Source organism: Gopherus evgoodei, chromosome 10 (genome assembly GCF_007399415.2).
Source record: "Gopherus evgoodei ecotype Sinaloan lineage chromosome 10, rGopEvg1_v1.p, whole genome shotgun sequence".
In the NCBI taxonomy this organism is placed as follows: domain Eukaryota; kingdom Metazoa; phylum Chordata; order Testudines; family Testudinidae; genus Gopherus; species Gopherus evgoodei.
The window spans coordinates 8959983-8982091 of NC_044331.1; the positions used below are offsets into that span (position 1 = coordinate 8959983).

Consider the following 22109-nt stretch of genomic DNA (forward strand, 5'->3'; position numbering starts at 1 on the left):
TCTGTGGCACTGCTCTTTTAGTATTCCTTTCAAGCCATCTAGTCCAATAAACAAAGCATTTGCAACTTTAAAAGGCTGCAGTATGGATATCAATAAATGGGTCGGCAAACTTTGGCTCCTGGCCTGTCAGAGTAAGCTGCTGATGGGACATTTTGTTTACTTGGAGTGTCTGCAAGTTCACCATTTTCCACTTCCCACAGCTCCCATTGGCTGAGAACGGCAAACTGCAGCCACAGGGAGCTGAGGGGCTCCATGCCTGCAGACGCTCTAGGTAAACACAACAATGTATTGGATAGTCAATTCAATGGTTCCATAGAGTTTAAAATCATCAAATTTTGGTGTAGACCCATTTATAAGATGACCTCCACTCTTTGAAGCATCCCTTTTTACCAAAAGTATTTGGCTTATGAAATAAGTATATACGGTAATACATTACATGTCTTTATAGAATATCATTGTAATTGTACTCTCTGCTCCATTATCCAAGTCATTAATGAAAATATTTAATAACACTGGAACTGACCACTGCTGTACCCCACTTGATATGTCCTCCCAGTTTGACAGCAAACCACTGATAACTACTCTGAGCATGTGTCTTCAACCATCATTTGCCCACCTTATATTAATTTCATTTGGATCTAGTTTGCTTATGAGAATGTCATGTGGGACTGCGTCAATAGCCATACTAAAGTCAAGCTATAACCATACCTACTGCTTTCCCACCATCCAACAGGCCAGTTACTCTGTCAAAGAAGGAAATTAGGTTGGTTTGGCAATCTTGACAAATCCACGCTGGCTATTACTTATCACCTTACTATCCTCTAGAATCTTACAAACTGATTGTTTAATAATTTGTTCCAATATCTTTCCAGGTACTGAAGCTAGGCCGATGGGTTCCTGAAGTTCCATGAGAATTTATGCTTAGCAAAATATTTACGGTTTCCGTGCGAAATCTTGAAAGAGGTTGGGGTAGGGAAGAAAGATACATGAAAGCAAAAGCAGCAAACGCTACTGTGAAACTCATGATAATAAAAATGGAAATACTAGTAGTTGCCTGGAATGGGAAAATAAAGGAAGTTAAACATGCAGTTTACAATATAGTAAAGTGAAAAATGCAATTTACAGAGTGAAAAGGCTAGTGTTTTTTTAATATACAGAGGAAAGACCACCTGTCAATCCATCAGCTTACTTCTGTTCTGATTCAAAGACACTCACACTTTTTTTTTTTTTTTAACTAGTCCAAATCAGAAATCTCACACTTCAGTGAATGCACTCAAGAAACAAAGTTCAAATAAACCGTGGTACTCTACTTACCCACTGGACTGGTACCAGCTCCATTTGGCACTGTGAGATCTGCTGTACCCAAAATACCACCTAACAATTAACAAAATCAAAGATAAAGCTGATCAATTTTCATTAGTAAATGTACTGTCCTAATGTAATGTACTGTATCATATTAAAACATTTCACAACAATAAGCAGCAGCATAAGAGGAGATGGGAGAACTCGCTGCTCCGTGAGGAGAAAACTGGCTGCTGATCATCTCGGTCAGTAGACAGTGCTACACCCTGATCCGCTATTCATAGAGATCAAGAACTGGTATGTTGTACTGGCAACAGGAGGTGAAGAGCAGATACCAATGGCTGAGGAGGAGCCGCCATTCACCCCAAAGCTAGGAAGCTCACTGCCACTGTCAAGAGGAGATGTATTGTGATTGTGGACGGGGACTCCCTTTGAGGGAACACAGGCATCCATCTGCTGATCTGACATGATGTCCCAGGAGGTGTGCTGCCTGCCTGGAGCCCTCACCTGAGATGTTACGGCACGTTGCAGATGCTCATACATCCTTCTGATCACTACCCTATGCTGCTCATCCATGTGGGCACTAATGATACTGCCAGGTCTGACCCTGAGCAGTTCAGCAGTGACTACAGAACTAAGAGTCAGGGGTGCAGGATGTGTTCTCGTCCATCCTCCTGGTTGAGGGTAAGGGCCCAAGCAGGGGAACATCCTGGAGATGAATACATGGCTGGGCAGATGGTGTCTACAAGAGGACTTTGGCTTCTTCAACCATGGGATGCTGTTCCAGGAAGGTGGTCTACTAGGAAGAGACGGGGTTCACCTTGACCAAGAAGGAGAAGAACATCTTTGTATGTCAACTTGCCAACTTAGTGAAGAGGGCTTTAAACTAGGTTCAGTGAGGGCAAGTGACAAAAGCTGACAGGTAAGTATAAAAATAGATTACCTTAATTGAGGGGGAAGGAGGCATGGACAATTACAACAGGGTCAAAGAAGGAACAAAAGGAAATCAGTGGGGGAATCTGATCAACGTTTTAGATGTCTGTGCACAAATACAAGGAGTATGGGGAAAAACAGGAAGAACTGGAAGTATTAGTACATAAGCTAAATTCTGATTTAATTGGCACCACAGAGACTCTGAGGGATAAATTTCATGACTGGAATATTTGTATACAGAGGAATAGCTTGTTCAGAAAAGTCACGTGGGAAAAAAGGGAGGATGGGTCGCATTGTACATAAAAGATGTATACAGTTGTTCTGAGGTCCAGAAGGAGGTGGGAGACAGACCAGTTGAGAGTCTCTGGGCAAAAATAAAATTTTTTTAAAAATAGAGGTGATATCATGGTGGGGGGTCTGCTGTAGACCACTAAACCAGGAAGAAGAGATGCATTGGATATTTCTAAAACAATTAATAGAAATATCCAAAACACAGGATGCTGTAGTAATGGGGCACTTTTGCTACCAAGCCATCTGTGGGGAAAATAATACAGCAAAAGACAAAATTTCCAAAAAGTTTTTGGAATGTACTGGGGACAAAGAAAATGGTTACTCACCTTCTCATAACTGTTGTTCTTCGAGATGTGTTATTCATGTCTATTCCAATCAGGTGTACACGCCGCATGCACGGTTGTTGGAAAGTTTTCCCTTAGCAGTTGGGCTGGCTGTGAGCCCGCTGGAGTGGCGCCTTCATAGTGCTCAATATATGACCCTGCCGACCCGACCCCACTTCTTGCTGTCTACTCTGGCAGAGGAGAATGAGGGTGGGTATTGGAATGGACGTGAACAAGACATCTCGAAGAACAACAGTTGTAAGAAAATAAGTAACCTTTTTTAATTCTTCGAATGCTTGTTCATGACGATTCCAATCAGGTGACTCCCAAGCTCTACCCTAGAGATAGGGTTAGAGTTAAGGAACAGTTGATTGGAGCACCGCCCTGCCAAATGCTGCAACATCTCTGGTGTGTTGACGTGGCTAGATAAGTACGCCAGTGGTTTCCTGCTGTCGAGTAGATCCTTCCTTACCAGCTCCGAGCATAGCAGCTCTATGGGGTTTAATCATGAAGCTTCCAGGCCATGAGGTGGAGGAACTGGAGGTTTGGACGGTGGAGGCGGCCATGATCCTGCGTGATCAGATCAGGGCAGAGCGGTAGCACGATTGGGGTGTCCACTGACAGCCCCGGAGCGTGGTGTAACATTGTTGATGGGGACATGCTGGGGCCAGCAGAACCACCTCTGCTTTGTCCCTGCAGATCTTGAGCAGGACCTTGTGTACAGGTGGGACCAGTGGGAAGGCATACATAAGGCAGTCTCCCCAGACTAGCAGAAATGTATCCGTGATTGAACCCAGGCTGTCTTTCTGGATGAAGTAGAACATTAGGCACTTACTGTTGCTCTGGGTGGCAAATAGGTCGACCTGGGGAAATCCCCACCTTTGGAAGATGGGATGAAGAACATCTGGACAGACAGACCATTCGTGGTTGCAGAATGATCTGCTGAGGTGACCCACTAGCTTGTTCTGTGCTCCTGGGAGATAGCCCACTCCATTCACCTGGAGGCGTCCTGTGCAGAACTTGCCTAGTTGGAGGGCTTCTCAACATAGGCGGGAGGAAAGGGCTCCACCCAGATTGCTGATGTAAAACATAGCAGTGGTGTTGTCCGTCATCACTGCCACACTTTGAGCTTGCAGCCGGGACTGGAAAGTTTGGCATGCCAGTCGCACTGCTCTGAGCTCCCTAATATTGATATGAAGGGAGAGTTTGTCCTGCGACCACAAGCCCTGTGTTCGGCGATCTCCCAGATGTGCCCCCCAACCCAGATCTGATGCATCCATTAGTAGGAACAAGGACGGCAATGAGCTGTTGAAGGTGACACCTTCACATACCATCCGAGGGTTGAGCCACCAGTGTAGAAACTCTAGTATGTGTCCTGGCACTGTCACTACGGAGTCCAGCCTGTCACGCTCCAGGCAGTATATCTGGGTAAGCCACACTTGACAGGGTCGGAGCTTGGCTCTTGCATGTCTGACTATGTAAATGCATGCTGCCATGTGTCCAAGGAGACTCAGGCATCCCCAGGTACTGCCTGAGGCTCTGAATAATGACTGGAAACTGGTTTCTGGCAGGAATGTCCTTGCCTGTACCGAGTCCAGCACTGCTCCAATTAATTCTATTCTTTGGGTCAGTGATAAGGTTGACTTGTTCACTTTGAGGAGTCCCCCCAATCTCTTGAACTTGGACCTGACCAATCATACATGAGACTATCTGCTCCCTGGTACGGCCTCTAAGCAACCAGTCATCCAGGAATGGGTATATCTGCACTTGCCTCCTCTGGAGGAAGGATGCTATGACCGACATGCAGTTGCTGAATACTTGGGGGGCTGAAAACAGACCAAATGGGAGGACCGTGAACTGACAGTGTTTGTGGTTGACAACAAACTGGAGAAAAATGTCTGTGCGCAGGCCAAATGGCTATGTGAAAGTGCACAGCTTTCACATATGCGTACCAGTCTCCTGGATCCAGGAAAGGAATAGTAGTGCTCAAGGAGACCATGTGGAACTTCAACTTCATCATGAACTTGTTGAGTCCTCGCAGGTCTAGGATGGGTCTGAGACCCCCCTTTGCCTTGGGGATTAGGAAACAGTGGGAGAAGAATCCCTTGTCCTTTAGCTCCTGAGGAACCTCCTCCGCTGCTCCCATGGTGAGGAGTGCCTGCACCTCCTGCATAAGGAGCTGCTTATGAGAAGGGTCCCTGAAGAGGGACGGGGAAGGAGCAGAATTGGAGAGAATATCCCACTTCTACCAAGCAAAGGACTTAGCAGTCTGATGTTATTTGGGACCATGCACGTTGAAAGTGGGACAGACGATTCAGAAAACATGGGTAAGGATCCGGTGGATAGACACGTGTGCCATCCTTGGGGTGTCCCTTCCAAAGGCCTGTTTAGATCCTGATGAAGGTTTGGTCTAGCCCTGGCCTTGCCCTGAGGCGGGGTTGGAAGGTTTGCACCTGCCATTCCTGCCCCTTCGCCTACAGAAATCCTGCCTCAGCCAAGGAGGATATGGGTGCTATTGTTGCAGTTGGGGCTTGAAGTGCTTGCGTTGGGTTGCTGGTGTGTGCATTCTCAACAACTTCACTGTCACCCTGGAATCTTTCAAGCTATGCATCTTGGAGTCTGTCTGTTCAAAGAACAGCCCTGCGCCCTCAAAGGGGAGATCCTGCAGGCTTTGTTGTAACTCCAGGAGCAGTCCAGACACCTGAAGCCATGATGTCATCCTTATGGCTATGCCTGAGGAGAAGGTATGGGCATCCGAGTCCAAAGAGTCTAGGGACTCCTGCAGCGAGGTCCATGCCACTGCCTTCCCTTCCTTGACAGTGGTGGAGAATTCAGACCTAGAGTCTGGAGGGATTAGTGCTTTGTACTTCAACATGGAGGCCCATGAGTTGAAGTTGTACCTGCTGAGGATAGCTTGCTGGTTCGCTATCCTCAACTGGAGGCCCCCTGTGGCATAGATCTTTCTAGTCCATCCTTTTTGCCTCCCTTGCTGTCCCTGTCACTCTCTCTCACTGACCACCAAGACTACTAGAGAGCATGCTGCAGGTGCAAAAACAGATATTCGTAACTCTTGGAAGGGACGAAGTATTTTCGTTCCACATCCCTGGAGGTCGGTGGAATTGAGGCCGGTGTCTGCTACAGATTCTTAATGTTGGTCTGAACTGTCTTGATCAATGGCAGAACTACCCACGATGGACCTTTGGGAGTAAGAATGTCCACCATGGGGTCCTCAGCCTTGATCACCTCCTGTGCTTGCAAGCCCATGTGGTGGGCAATCCACCTCAGAAGGCCCTGATGGGCCCTATGGTCAATCGTCAGAGGGCCCGAAGCTGAGGCTCCTGCCACTGCCTCGTCAGGGGATGAGGACGAGGTGGCCAGAGGAGGTAACGGGTCCTCCTATACCTCCAGCTCCCTGATCCTCTTGGATAATGTCTGCCCCTGTGGTGGCCATAGTTGAGATGGCTGTAGCTTGAGCCTGTGGCTGGTCCTGTGCCGGAATAGCCTCGGCAGTGGCCTGAGGCTGAGGTGGGGGCTGGGACTGGGTGGCCTCGGATCCCAAAGGTGTAGGTCTGTCCCTGGCAGAGTAAGGTGGTCGGTGTACCGAGACAGCCGACCATGAAGCCCTTGAAAGGGAGTCCTGGGCCTGATGGTAAGCCCAAGGAGTCCAAGAGGGCTATTGTGCAGGGGTCTGCCAATGCAGCTGCCAAATCGGCTGCGCCTCCCTATGTCACCTGTGAGACCTATGCTGACTATGCCTGGATAGTATGAGTCACCGTCAGAGTTCAATGAAGTGGACCCTGAATGCGATGACCAAGGTGGAGCTGAGGGGCCCTGTGCAGGAGACGGGAGGCGAGCCGATGAGCTGGGAGACCCGTGCTGTAGATCGGCTAGTATCCAGTGCCGGCGACCAAGGACACGATGTCAGCGCCAGATATTGGTGCTGACTTTGTGCCAATGATCGGTGCCAGCTGTCTCTCAGTGCCAGGGATCAGCACTAGTTCACCCTCGGTGCCAGAGAGAGGGAGCATCTTGGCGGTGCTGGAGATGCTCTGACTGATCACAGCGCTGCGCAGCGGTGCCATGGTGATTGCGACTGTGAGTGGTGCCATGGAGGGTGTTCAGCCCGGAACCGTGAGCACTGCATCATGGCCAGTTACCTCTAGACAGTACCAGACGTATCGGTACTGGAGGTTTATCCCTCAGAGCTGATGGCTGTGAAGTCATCATTTCAATAAGGTCTCTGGCAGCTTCAAAAGTGTCCAGAGTGGAAGGTGGCTCAAAATCCTCCACATGGCACTGCCCTTGCAGCAAGTCACCATGTGCTGGATTCAACGGTCCCTTCCGGGAAGCTTAAGTCAACGGCAGAGGCTTGTGTATCTAACCATCAATTCAGTTCTGAGGTGCACCATCCCTTGATGGTACCGCAGCTTTCCTAGCCACTGAGTACTCTCTCTCAGCCTTCTTAAGGCACTTATGCAGCACCAGCGAGGTGCAGCAGTGCCAGGGAGCTCTCCCTGGCTACGGTGCCAAGGGTGTCTTATACTTGAGTCATCATTCAGCACCGTGTTGCACACCAATGCCAGAGTGCTCCATACTGATGCACTCAGTGCCAGGTCCTGGCAGTCCGCAGCTGGCTGTGGGCAGAGAGCGGATTCCATTAAGAGTTGTTTCAAATGGAAATCATGCTCCTTCTTGGTTCTTGGCCAAAAAGCCCTGCAGATTTTGCACCTCTCTGTTTGGTGCACTTCCCTCAAACACCTTAAGCAGGAGTCTTGGGGGTCACTGATGGGCATAGACTTATTGTAAGCACTGCAGGTCTTAATGCCTTGGGCTCACGGCATGCCCCGGAGCCCAAGGGGGAGTGGGTGGTTTATGAATTGGGGAGTGACCTCGCTCCCAACCTACTATCTAAACTATCTATCTACAAGCTCATGCTCCAATACGTCTGTTAGTCTATAAGGTGCCACAGGACTCTTTGCTGCTTTTACAGATTACACGGCTACCCCTCTGATACTTAACTATCTACACTAAATCAACTATAACACTAACATGAACGACTAACAAAAGAACATTAAGGGAGCACTTGTGAGCAAGTGAGCACTGTTCTAATGGCCCATACGGACGGTAAGAAGGAACTGAAGGGGAGTCAGGTCGGCAGGGTTATATATTAAGCACCATGAAGGTGCCACTCCAGGGGGCTCCGCAGCTGACCCGATGTGAGCTGCTAAGGGAAAACTTTCCGACGACTGTGCACACAGCATGTGCACTCCTGATAGGAATCGATGTGAACAAGGCCTCAAAGAAAAATTTTTGTTCCAGAAAGTAGAGAAAATAACAAGGCGGACAACCATTTTAGACCTGATTCTGACCAACAGGTAGGAATTGGTAGCGAATCTGAAGACAGACAGACAATTTGGGTGACAGTGATCATAAAACGGTTTGGCATGATATGATGTAGTAATATATTTCAAGATTCTAAGGAAAGGAAGGAGTGAGAGCAGCAGAATAAGGGGGAAGCAGTAGACGTGATGTACCTTGATTTTCATAAGGCTTTTGACACAATCCCAAATGACATTTTTATAAGCAATTTAGGGAAATGTGGTCTAGATGAAATTACTATAAGGTGGCTGCACAACTGGGAGGGCACATCAAGTGGGATCACACAGGGGTCAGTCCTGGGTCTGATACTATTCAGTATTTTCACTGATGACTTGGATAATGGAGTAGAGAATATGCTTATAAAATTGGCAGATGACACCAACTTGGAAAGAGTTGTAAGCACCGTGGAGGACAGGTTTAAAAATCAAGATGATTTTGACAAATTGGAGAAAATTGGCCTGAACTCAACAGAACAAAATCTAACAAAGACAAGTGCAAAGTACTTTGCACTTAGGAAGGAAAAATAAAGTGTACATCTACAAAATGGGGAATAATTGTCTAGATGGTAGTACTGCTGAAAAGGATCTGGAGGTTATATTGGACCACAAACTGAATGAGAGCAGTCAATGAGATTCAGCTACAAAAAGGCTAAAATGATTCTGGGGTCTACTAACAGTATGTAAGCCACAAGAGGTAATTGTCCCTTTCTACTTGGCACTAGTGGGGCACCAGCTGGAGTACTGTGTTCAATTCTGGGCACCACAATTTAGGAAAGATATGGACACAGTGGAAAGAGTCCAGAGGAGAGCAACAAAAATAATAAAAGCTTTAGAAAACCTGATTTAAGAGGAAAAGTTACAAAAAAAAAAGGCATATTTAGTCTTGCGAAAAGAAGACTGAGTGGGGACCTAAAAATAGTCTTGCAATACATTAAGGGCTGTTATAAGGAGGACAGTGATCATTTGTTCTCCATGTCCACTGAAGATAGGACAAGAAGTCATGGGTTTAATCTGCAGCAAGGGTTATTTAGGTTAGGCACTAGGAAAACCTTTCTAACTCTAAAGGTAGTTAAACTCTGGAACAGGCTTCCAAGGGAGATCACGGAATCCCCATCATTGGAAGCTTTTACAAACAAGTTGGACAAATACCTGTCAGGGATAGTCTACATTTACTTGGTCCTGCCAGTGTAGGGGGCCAGACTTGATGACCTCAAGGTCTTTCCAGTCCTACATTTCTATGATTTTATCCATACAAGAAATCACAATTACAGCATACAGTTTTGCTAGTTTTCATAATGTAAGCTTTATGGGAATTGAAGGAGAATAAAGAAGAAATGTAGCACTACTGAAGTCTTACCTGCATTGCCAGTACTTGGCGGTCTCTGAGGGGCTCCGGGTGATACATTTCGATGTAATGTGGCCTGAGGTGGGGAAAGCATGGTCGTGTCTGTTAATGATGAACTGGCTGCCAGTGATGGGGATACAAGGGAACTCCCTGGGTTACTGTAGGTTAAAGTATTGGGATTGGACACTGGAACCGTAACAGACATTGAAAAGTTCTGGGGAGGCAAGCCAGGCTGAAAACAAAAACAAGAACATATTAATATTGCACAATAATGTTTGTCAAGGCTATAATATTGAGATAAAGTCAGATTAATTATGTTAGTTTAGTAATTTTGTATTACTCTAAAAATGCACACTTACAAAACATCCACTCTGAAGAGACTGGTATTGTGATCTAACAGTACTTTAGTTAAAGAAACATTTCAATAAGGTCATTTATCAACGTTGGGTATATTGAGAGCTACAGTTTGTAAACATTAGACCGGAGATATTTTATTGATATTCATCCATTAACTTTAATCAGAAGTCTGCCATTATTTAACATTTGATTCCTGAAACCAGAAAGCCAGTTGATAAGCTATACATTTTAATAATCAATGAATTTGTTGCATCCTCAAAATGTAAGAATACATAAACATGCACATTATAAAACAAAACTGAGTCAGTAATGAGACAAAAGAGAAAAGTTAGTAATGGTATCTTTTTTCTGACAACCTTGACATTGAAATTAAAGCATTACTATTGTTATCCATCTATATCTGGAATTTATCTATAACAACCCACAAATACTTTTTACAGCCTAGAAAATTCAGAAGTGAAATAGGTTTATTCCAAAACTGATTAGCTAATTTTTCACCTGCATACGGGTAGCAGAGGAATACATTCTATAGTATACAGAACTATTTACCTGAATACTAATGAATTTCTGTAAATTAGTGATATGCTGGAGTGCTAATTACTTGAATACAGAAATTTTGATTTAATCCTTATTTTTCAGTTACATACATTCTCAATATCAACACATTTAATACCCATAAGCTTTAGAAAATAGGATAACCAATTTTTTTGAAATTATAATTTTATATAATTAAGAACTATAATTATCTGTTAAGAAGGCACTCTCCATATGTAAACATCTATCCAATAAGCTGTATTATTGATATTTTATTTTTCATGCAGGCCACAAAGAACTTTTTAATATTTGACAAATTATTTTTGCACTAAATTTTTAAACATACACTACATTCAAGCAGCGCAAGGCAACACCTTCAACAATTCCAAAAATGTAACAAAGGCAATGTAGAGTAATATCCTTGCACGTGTTTCTTTCTATGTCGAAGCACCCAGTAATAGCAACTTTTACTGCTACAGTGAAGACCCACATTTCATGCTGCCATCCCATTTAGTGGGTAGGCTTTTAGATATGACCAACTACTCTACGCTATCTGTCTTTCCTCTCCTTTGACAGCAGTCAGCACAGAGTCTTTCATAAAGGCTAGGGGACTATTTTTTGTTATATGATCCACGGGTATGGAAGTAAAACCATAGCCATTATAAATTAAACCATATGTAAATAAACATAGGGAGTTCTAAAGTTTACAATTTTAATCAGTCATTCTAATTATGGGAACTTTTCCAGACTGGAATTCATGGCACACAGTGGAGCCAGAGAAATATATCTGAAAAGCTAATGTTTCTATACGAGGGGGCAGCTTAGAGACTATACTGGAAGACTGACTACTCGTGAGAACTCAGACCTAGAGAAGATGCCCTGACACACCACTTCTCAATATCTAACGTTTCAAGTTGATCTAAAGAACTACCATTAGGATTCAGGTTCAAAGACACAACAAATGGCCACTGATGTAAACCAGAGAGAGGATTCTTCAAATTGGCAACGAGGGACAAAAGATATTGCCTGTGTGCAAGTATAGAGAGCCTAATGACAGAACTAACGGTGAGTATCAAGACTGACAGTATACAGTTAATCCAGAATGATGTGGATTAACAAAGAAATTACTTCCATTACTGGAGAGTCAGCTGGGGACTACAGTCACCTCTTGTATATTAAATCACTCAGTTTCCATGTAGATTTTAAGAGGAACCTAACCACTCCACTTTAATTGCCACAACAAATCCAATGATGTACAACTGAAAAGATGTAGCAGAGCTTCAAAATTACTTTCATTAGGAGGCAATATTTTTCTTTGGCATATTCTTCAATTTCTAATTTATTCTATAAAGCAAAATTAATTTACTTTAAAAAAAGGAATTAATATGACCCCCGACCCATCAAACACACACCAATAAATTACACAGTGGTACCTAAACTTCTTGAACCATGAGACCCCCTAATTCCTCTTCAAGATCAATGCTCCACTAAACCAGTCCATGGCCCCTAGAACAATCATATGTATACAAAATTGTGAAGCGCAGTAGGCAGTTTTGCTGGTGCTGATGTGAGGACTCATGCCCTGGCCAGGTTTGCTTTTGGAATTCATAGCTGTAAAATGGCCTGTGGGAGGTCTTCTGACCATACAAGATATTGAGTAAAAATTTCAAGAAGTGGCTATGTGGTTTAGGTGCCTATGTCTATTTTCAAAAGTGACATTGGCACTTGAGGGTGAGATTTTCAGAAGGTATTTAGGTGCCTAAAGATGTAGATGGGCAGCTAATGGGATTTTAATGAGGGTCAGGGGTCTTACTGCTTAGGTACTTTTCAAAATCCCTCTAAGCTCCTATTACCTCTAATCACCTAAATACCTTTAGGAGTCTATGTGTTTACATCACTTTTGAAAACAGGACTTCGTCTTTTAAGTCAGGTGCTTTTGAAGATATTACCCATTGACTAATTTACTATAGGGAGAACAAATTCTCTGTATGAGGGCATCTTCCCAGGAAATATTTTTAACGCTGTTTGTCATTTGTTGTAACCTTGTTCCATTGCAGAGGGGTAAAAAATTTAAAATCTCTCTCTCTAAGTTATCTTACATCTCAGGATAAGAGTCCATCCTAGTTTTTTTGGGGAAAAAAAAAAGGCAGCATCTAGAAAGGGGGATGGGTTCCTGAGAGTCAGGAACATCATAAACAAGTATGAAACTTCAGGAGCACAGGAAGGGAGCTACAGACCCCCTGGGAAGTTTAAGAACTTCTAGTTTACATGATAGTTTCACATAACTTTCAGAATTCTCTCACATACATGCATAATGAATAGGTATTTCTGCTTCATAAACAATTAAACCATCTTATCTTCACTGGGGTAGTCAATGGTAAGCAAAACATTGTGAAAGTTCTCATGCACATGATAAAAACACAAGCCATTCTTTAGTACTCACTGCGACTTTATGATTCCGCATCATATTATCAAACTCTTCATTAATTTTTTTATATTTTTCTTCTGTATGTGGCGTGAGCACATATGAAGTGTCAGGGTCCGGGCTGTCACACCCTCTGTGTTCCTTCTTGTTCAGAGCCTAAATAATGAAGTTAATAAAAAGAATCAACAAATAAAAAGTAGAGGTAAAATAAAAGTACTTACAGGGCCTCGCTTGAAAATAAAATCACTATCTTCATTTAGTTTGCTGTATCTGTCCTCCGATAGTGGACTGTGCTCAAAGTAATCGTCAGCATCAGGGCTCTCACAACCATTAAGGCCTTTTTTTCTTAAAGTCTGAAATACAATTGGAAAATTCACACACAAATAATACTAACTTGCCAAGACTTTTTGTAAGCTGAATCATATTCAGAGCCACTGAAACTATATAAAACTGTCAGAAATGCAACTCACTTTAAGAGACAAGCTAGACCTTTCAAAATAAGTAGCTCCACAGGGCACCATGATGGAAGGTGCACTTAGAGGCACAGCCTCTCCCAGCTCTGATCTCATGAGTAACTATAACCCAGGAATTGGCAACCTTCGGCACACGGCATCTTTGGCCCACGCAGCTTCCCGCAACCACCATTGGCCTAGAGCGGCAAACCGCAGCCAGTGGGAGCCACGATCGGCCGAACCTACGGACGCGGAAGGTAAACAAACCAGCCCAGCTCACCAGGGTACTTACCCTGGCAGGCCACGCGCCAAAGGTTGCCGATCCCTGCTATAACCTATCATTACTTTGGCCTCCAGGAGTTCCATGACCAGCATTTGTTTTAACTATCTGCTGATGTAACTAAGCAATTTGATATATAAAACTAACGCTGGAAGGCTACAGCAAGAGGTTAGAACCGTTAGTAGTAGTAAAACAAGGTACTTCCCATATTAGCACAAGAATTCAGTGCAGCGGCTTTTTTTTTTTTTTTTAAATAGTATAATCTGTAAGGAGGGTGTTATGCAAAAATAAATTATTGGCTTTGTATTAATAAAATATCAATGTTGGCTTCCCAAATGTTCTATTCTCACTAGAAAACAGTAAAATTAACTGTAGAATATAGTGAGTAAAATTTCCAAATGAGACTATTATTGAATGGTTTTAACAACATATGTAACAACTGGCCTGATTAGTTAAGGCACATATTTTCCTGGACTTCAGTCACTTAGCATACAACATGAAAACAAGTACTGCATAGAACATGACATGAAGAACAATGCTCAAAATGCAACCATTTTTATTTTGCAATCCCTTTCTAAGACACTGCGGTTTTCCAAATGTAAGCTTTTTTCACATGCATATCCTCTATGCTGACTTAATTTAAATGCGATTGCTTTGTTGGGATTTTTCCTGTTTACTAAATATGGACTTGCATCAACATCCCCTTAATGTACATGTCTCCCCACTACGCAGCTATGAAATCAGCTACCAGGAAACAGGTTTTTGAACTTCAGGTCTCTTGCCTTTAAGATCTTGAAAAGTATATTCATATTCTTTAATGCTTATTTTTCCTTGGTATTATAAGTTCAGAAAATCCACATAGCAAACAAGCTCATTTTTTTGTTTGTTTTAAATAGAATCTCTAAGTTTTCCACCTCTAGAAAATTTGTCAGTGAAATATAATCATAAACACTTAAATGTCAGAAGTGTGTGAGGGAACAGTGGTGCAGAGAGAATCTTCATTTGGACAGACAATGTATCTTTATCCAACTTGTCTTGGTCTTAAAAATGAAAGCCCAACCGCACAGAATTGAAATCAGAGCTACCTGTCATTTCATGTACCACAGAGGTATTGCATTCTCAAGGCTTCCTAAGCAACCTGAAAGGTATTTGGTTCTGTCACCATTTGAATTTCCATTCAACAATTGACAATGAATCTACTTTTAGAAGAAGAATCTCAGTACAATTATTTGTTAGTTTTTTTTATATATTATCTTCTTTTTTCTGATTAATAAAAGTATATATCCATTCTTTATCAAACAGAATAAGGTGCCCAGATCTTATGGTGAAAGGATCCACATTAGCAGCTTCGTTAGCAGACAAACTGTACAATCATATGTAATTTAATTTCTTCAGAGAACTGTTCAGCTTATGCTATGAATAAAGCTAGAAAATTGTGTATAACCAATTACACTTCCACTAAAAATAAAGATTTTTACTTAGTATTTTGTTAGTAAGCAACAGATTGCTTAATTACACTTCCTAGTGGTAAGGCAATACTTTACAAAATTCAATTATACAATAAGAGATTCTCAAAGATCACAGGTCATCATTGGCGAGATATAATTCCTTCTCAAATTACTTCGCATGTGCTGTGTAGCCCACACACACTGACGAACTCCCACAAAAATTTAATCACTAAATCAGCATATGGGGGAAACAGGTGTAGCTTCTTCTAACACCTGTCACAGCATTGATCTCTGCTGGTTTAACCAATCAGGTGGACACTTACATGGACTTAGCCATACAAGGAGCTGCTGTTTAGGACTTTGAAGGTCGGAGACTGTTATTCCTTCCAACCCTTCTCAACAAGTTCAGACTATCGTGCTCTACACTTTGGTATCAGCAGGGAAAATGTTAACACTGTATAATCTGGATTACATTTAACCTTTATAATCTATAAATAGAATCTGAATAGGTTACGTCTGTACATGGATCCGAATATAAAAACTGTGCCCAGCACTCCTTTAGGAGCAGCTGTAAAACATGTTACAGTGAAGTAGTATTCAATATATAAGCAAATTAGAAAAAGGCAGCCTGCAAGAAATGTACAGTGGTTATCTGTGTGAACTCCAGCCTACATTTTATACTCTATATTTAAATACTGTGAAAGTTTTGATTTTTATAATATTTAATATTATTTGTCAAATGTTTTATAGTATTTACACTTAAAATCTAGGAATCTCATAAGTGTCTGTCTTTCTCAGAATGCTCAAATAATCAGTACAGCTTAAGTGGAAACTTCAAAATTTAATTCTCTTAATGCATACCCACCAGTGCTGTCCACCAACACTGAAGTTTAGAAATTAAACAAATTATTAACGTAAAGTGTACATATTAGGCTAAATATATAAGAATGCATTCACCCTTTTTTCAATCGTTATTTTTTATTCTGATAGTAATGGGGTTAACTCTGCCTTGACTCATGAGGAAGTAAAATGCCTCAGTATCTCCACTTTAAGATTCTGGAAACCTTCACTCCAGATGGTGTTCCTGTCATTGTTAGAGAACTTAAAGCTATGGGTCACTATTACAGATAAGTCCAAGTCTGTGTTTGATATCCAAAGCTCTGTTTCTTTATCACCAAAACATGAACTGTCACTTTGAGGACCTAACTAACATAAAAAGACTGTCTACTTTATCACTATCCAGTAGCATAATAGTAAAAAGTTTCTCCTGTATGGCTGGTACTAACAAGTGGAATGCTGTAATCTGTTAACAAGGCCAGGCGAGGCCTCTGGGAGACAGGCCAGCCTCAGTTTTCTCACAGGCTACAAAGTTAGACATGATAACAGGCTCCTGCTCAATAAAAAAAACACAAAAGGTCATGATTACTGGGAATCAGGCTGTGTGTATGCAGGAAAGAAACATTCCATAAACAAGTGCTGGCTCCACCCTCCATATTTTCTATACTAAAAGTTATTACTTCAACACTGAATGTAAGTAAGTGATCCTCCCAAAATTCTTTCTAGATACGATCGTGAAGACTGAGAAATTTGTAGACCCCTGAAAATAAAGCTTATTAAGAAAAAAAAACCAATACCAAATAATCTTTAGGTAGCATATAGAGATGGGGTCACACACAAAATACATATATGATACTAAACAAAATCTTAAAGCTTTTGCAGTTCATGATAACTAAAACAAAAAAAGAGTACTACTTATAGTGGTATTTTTGCATACACAATTAAAAATTCTTACTAGAGGGAAGAGAAACATTTCATTTTATGTTCTGTAATGGAATGTTTAAGCATTATAAGGAAAGAATACTAACTCTTATTTTCTGGATTATTTCAGGAGTATATCTGGTCCTTACAATAAATCTGTACTATTTTCTTTGTTGGTTCCCAGAAAAAGATTTCTGAAAACCTTTTCTGATGGTTGTTTCCTAATCCACTATGTTGAGATCCAATAAATACATGTTTGTAGCTTGGATGTTACTCTGGATCATTTATTAGCTGATTAGATTAGAGAACTACAAGATTCTTGTCATAAGAAATTCACCATGAGTATTTAGAAGAAACCATAGCAGATGTGGAATCTGTATATACATTAACATTTAGTGAAACCAATAGCTTAACTGTGTTACAAATAAAGACATTGTACAAATGCCCCAGCAAGCTGTGATAAATGCTGATAAGAGAGTGACTCAGAAGTTTTAAAATGGCTTTCTTCCACCACGTAAAAATAAAATATGTAACTAAATGACTGATGGTTTTGTGTTGATTTTATTGTAATGACTGGTATGAGGAAACACAATATGAGGATGTTAGTGATGGATTAACCAGAAACCGTTCAAAAGTTATGTTTAGACAGCAGTACAAATGTTCCAATATTTTGCTGAATCTTTCTCCGACGTTTTACTCTAAGCAAAATGCTTCTGATACGTGCCAGATAGAACACCTTGGTCAATTCCCCTACAGGAAATACACAACACTGATAGCATCAGTGCTCACTCCATACCTTGCAACTTGCCATAACTCTAATCCGGAGGACTTCTCACTAGGTATAAAAATAATATAGCTTCCCTATTCAATCTTGGATTATGTTGCTAAAATTTACAAGAATGTCAATTAGTATTAATTGCAATGGTGGTATTTATGGTGTGAACACCAATCCAGGAGGAAGTGGACTGACCATTATAAAAATGTAATTGTGTTCTGGAGCTACTGACCTGACTTTAATCAGTAACATACATGCAGAGGCTGTGGTTTGTAATTCCTAGACTCTAGTCACTAGAACCATCAATTCCCTCCAACTGAGCCCTGGGATCATCTCCTTCCATCTCCCATTCAGACCTTTCCACCATCCCTTTAAACTCTATCCTCACAAACCCTTGCCCCAACTCCAGGCCTCCTCTTCTTCCAAAGATGTGTGACATCCTCACAATTACTACCAGATATATAACATCTGCAGTGTCCAAAACCTCCTTTTAAATCTTGCACACTCTGAAGCTTTTCCAGATAGCACAAGTGACTTTTTGTGCATTTCTGAAGCAAAATCTCTGAAGTTCACAAAAACGAGAAAAGCAGCAACTAGTCCCCACAATTAGAGGACAAAAGGCCAACAATTAATCAAATGAGTGGTGAGGAGAGGAACACTGGGACCCTGTCAAGTCACAGAAGCATGCATTTTTAGTGCTTTGTCCAGTCCATTTTTAAGATTTCCTTTGATGAGACTTCCCCTACTTTCCCTGTGAGATTTATTTTTACATATGAACAGCTATGATAAAAGAAAGTTAAGATGCAGAGTCAATCATCCAGAAGTTAAGTATTCCAGAACTAAGGTTGCCTGCACATACCTCATCACTGCCTGGCCCTACATCACATCCTATTTTCTAGATTATTTTAGGAGTATATCTAGTCCTTACAATAAATCTGTACTATTTTCATTTTCCTTCTAAGTTTCCATCCAAAAGATTGAGGCTCCAAGTGCACGGTCAAACCAGAGAGACAGAAATGAATTCCTCTTGGCTCAGTAACACTATGCTTCTGTTTGCACAACTCAAAATTACATTGGCATTTCCGCAACCATATTGCATTGCATATCTATTTTACTGTCTACTATCACTTTCTGTACTACAATGTCACAATTCTCTCACTGAATGAGTATACTTCAAAATTATGTTTGATTTTATTGTATTAGCTGCATTTTTCTTGATTAACCTCATTATGTTACTTTCCACAATTTTGTGCTTTTTAATAGCTCTATGTCTGATAATATTTCTTCTCAGTCCACAGTGGTGCTCATGACTCCTCCAGCTACAGGATTAACTGCATCTGTCATTAAAAAACAACTGTTTACCGCTCCTTTGAGATCATTAAGATGTTAATCAGGACCAACCCTAACAACAATACCTTTAGTATACTAACTAGACAACATTACTCCCATAACTCAATGAAAGAAAATCTTTTTTCTACATTAGTAATCAAACTTTTACATTCTGATCTAAGCAAAAAATGTGTCTTTTAAATGTAACTAAAAGCAGGCTACAAATGCTTGTAACCTACAGGACAAGGAATGATGCATTTAATTTTGCAACTTCTGTATGACTGCCAAGACTAGAAGCTTCACTGAAATGTATAAACAGTGTTTATACAAAAAATGAAATTAGAACAGAATAAAATACACTAGGGTAAGTAACCAAAGTACTGCTTTCACAACAGTTATGTACCACCCTTGCAACTGAAGACCCTGACTTCTCAAAAGATGAGGTCTGCGATCCATTAGTCAATCAATATCTAAAAATAAACATGCTTTCCCCCAACCAGACAGACAAGAACATATACTAAACAAGTCCTCAATACTCACAGTATTCTAAAATAAAAGATGTGAGTATTTTCCACATTTTAATTTTTTCTCAATTTCTAGCAGTACTGTAATAGTAAAAAAACAAGTTTATTGTATGTAAATTATTTACCATATATTGTCCAGAATATCAAGGTATCAAATAATTCTAAGCAAAGTGATGAAATACCAAGAAGTTTGGTAATAATTACATTCTTTGATCCAATATTGAAGTATGTGGAAGAAAAGTTCTCTATAGGATTCATGAATGGATACAGTGTTTTATAAAGAAATTAACAGGTCCGAAATAATGAGTCATAAAATACCAGAATTGGCCATTTGTACAATGATCCATTATATTCCACTGTAGATAGAGCTATTCACCAATCTTAGATGCAGGAAGGTATATTGCTTGAAAGCTTATCAGTATCCCTGCTGTACGCCACTGTCTAGCAAAAGACAGTTTCTTGTTCTAAAAGATGGAACGTTTCCAATATCTGGCAAATTTTAACCTGTATCTCTGGCTCTCCAAGGATTAAAGCTAGCTGTCAAATTCCACTGAGATACAACTGCACTCAGGATTCAAACCTCTGTTTCTAAAAGTAAAGCATACTGACAGTTTTAGAGTAGATACTGTCTGCAAGCTTAATTATTAGCTTGAAGCACTTTTGTTATGAAACATACATTAATGTAAGAGAGATACCACAAACAACTGGCACGGGACTTAGGGTGACCAGACAGCAAGTGTGAAAAAATCGTGACAGGGAGTAGGGGATAATAGAAGCCTATACAAGAAAAAGATCAAAAAATCAGGATTGTTCCTATAAAATCATGACAGCTGGTCACCCTAACAGTACTACATACATTTTACAAGGTATGAACCTCCCACACAGTGCAGAAATATTTTTGAGTGTGAGAGAAAGGAGAGAGAGCTCCCTACTGGTATAGTTTTATTTAAAGTTTTGCAGTAAGTTTATCTAGTAACCTGTTGACATTAAAAATGCTGCTGTTGACCTATTCTGGACAACAGGATTATTCATTCCTAAATGGATTCATGGGCCTCGAGGTTTAAGATGTCTAGTAACTGCCAGTAGAGAGAATGTATTGTTTCCACAATGAAGATGAATTCAAACTCTCAAAGGCTAAGGTTTTAACTATTTGTCATTTCACTTTCTACATAATTTGCTAGATTAGCTAAATTATCCACCCTACATTTTAGAGTTCAGTGAAAATTCATATTATTTCTTCTATTAAAAGTGCAGTGAGTTGAATCCCCTCACAAAGAAGATTCTAAAGAATTGCCTGTTTACAAGTCACCAGTGCAGTCTGGGGTAGGTGTTTGTTTGTTTGTATGGGTTTTTTTGTTTTGTTTTTGTATTAAAGTAAAAGAAACTTCAGTTAACTCAGATGACCTGTTAAAAGTGGATCTATATTTGTTTCCAGAAAGTAAAATATCTGATGCCCTGCATTAAAATTTATTGCCTTCTTGTTCTTATTAATGTAGTCTACAACAAACCAAATTAATTTTAAAACAAGTTAAACACGATGCTCATGTAAGACTGTCCGAAGAGTACATGGTGTCATGACTGGAAAATCTGATCGCCTGTATACATATATGCCCAAAGTTCACTCAGAAAAAATTATTTACGAAGATAGTGGCTGCAAAGTTAACAAAAAGGATATTTCCCCAAACTCTGAATTAGGCTTTTATAAACTGGTCTATTCAATGCTGTAAAATAGTTTCTTGTGGTCTGCTTGCTTCTAAGTGATGTCAAATCACCACACTTAAGTTTTCATGCCCATCTGAGCTCCCAACACATCTGGATAAGGAAAAAGCTATTAGATGAGGTCTCTCCAAGCTGCTGATATTCAACACAGTTTAATTAAACTTTTAACATGCTGTATAATGTTACATGACCAAAGATGACAATAACTGACTAATGAAAATTAAAACAGGCCTGAGCATGTTCCATATTGTTGAATGGACACAATTAAAAAACCCAATTTAAAGATATAGAGGAAAAACACTTTCCACACCTGTTCTACAGTATGGACCAATGGACTTTAAGTAATACCTTACACTGGCCTCTATTATTAAAATACGGAACTGCGCAAATCTAATGGCATGGTTTCAAGAGGGGTTTGGATGACAGAAGAGAAAGCTTATTTGCATTAAGATTGGGCTCCATTGTGCTAGCCACATAGTAAGACAGACTCCCTGCCTCTCTTTACATTCTAAAAAGACCAAACATAATGAGTGGAGAAAAGAAGCATTAATACCTACATTTTACAGATGGGAGATTGAAACAGAGAGAGATTAAATGACTTGCTCAGGTCATACAGGGAATTTCTGGCTGGAAACTGAACTCAGATCTCCAGAGTCCCAGTCTAGTGCCTTAACCACAAGACCAACTTTGGAAGTTCTGAACTAGACATAGACACCTGAGAGATTGGTAAGGAGACAAACACCATATTAAGTCTGAGTTTAAACTCAAACCAGAGAATGCTCTAACAAACTGAAGCAAAATACTCCCTAGGAACTGCTCCATTTTGACAGCATATTGAAAGTGGTGCTGCTTTACCACAGATCATCTATATAGTAAGATTCCAGGACAGTCACCTGTCTGCAGGTTACTCTGAAGTCTCAAATGTCTGTGAAGTAA

At 40.8% G+C, this 22109-nt stretch overlaps 1 protein-coding gene across 1 annotated transcript in view; it reads right to left on the bottom strand.

The window, feature by feature from the left end:
- The window catches only part of MEF2A (myocyte enhancer factor 2A), a 170114-nt gene that overhangs the window by 35008 nt on the left and 112997 nt on the right, over positions 1-22109 (bottom strand). Inside the window, 3 exon segments of the mRNA XM_030576754.1 lie at positions 1315-1374; positions 9585-9804; positions 12907-13044. Of these exon segments, the coding sequence (XP_030432614.1) occupies positions 1315-1374; positions 9585-9804; positions 12907-13044 (418 nt within the window).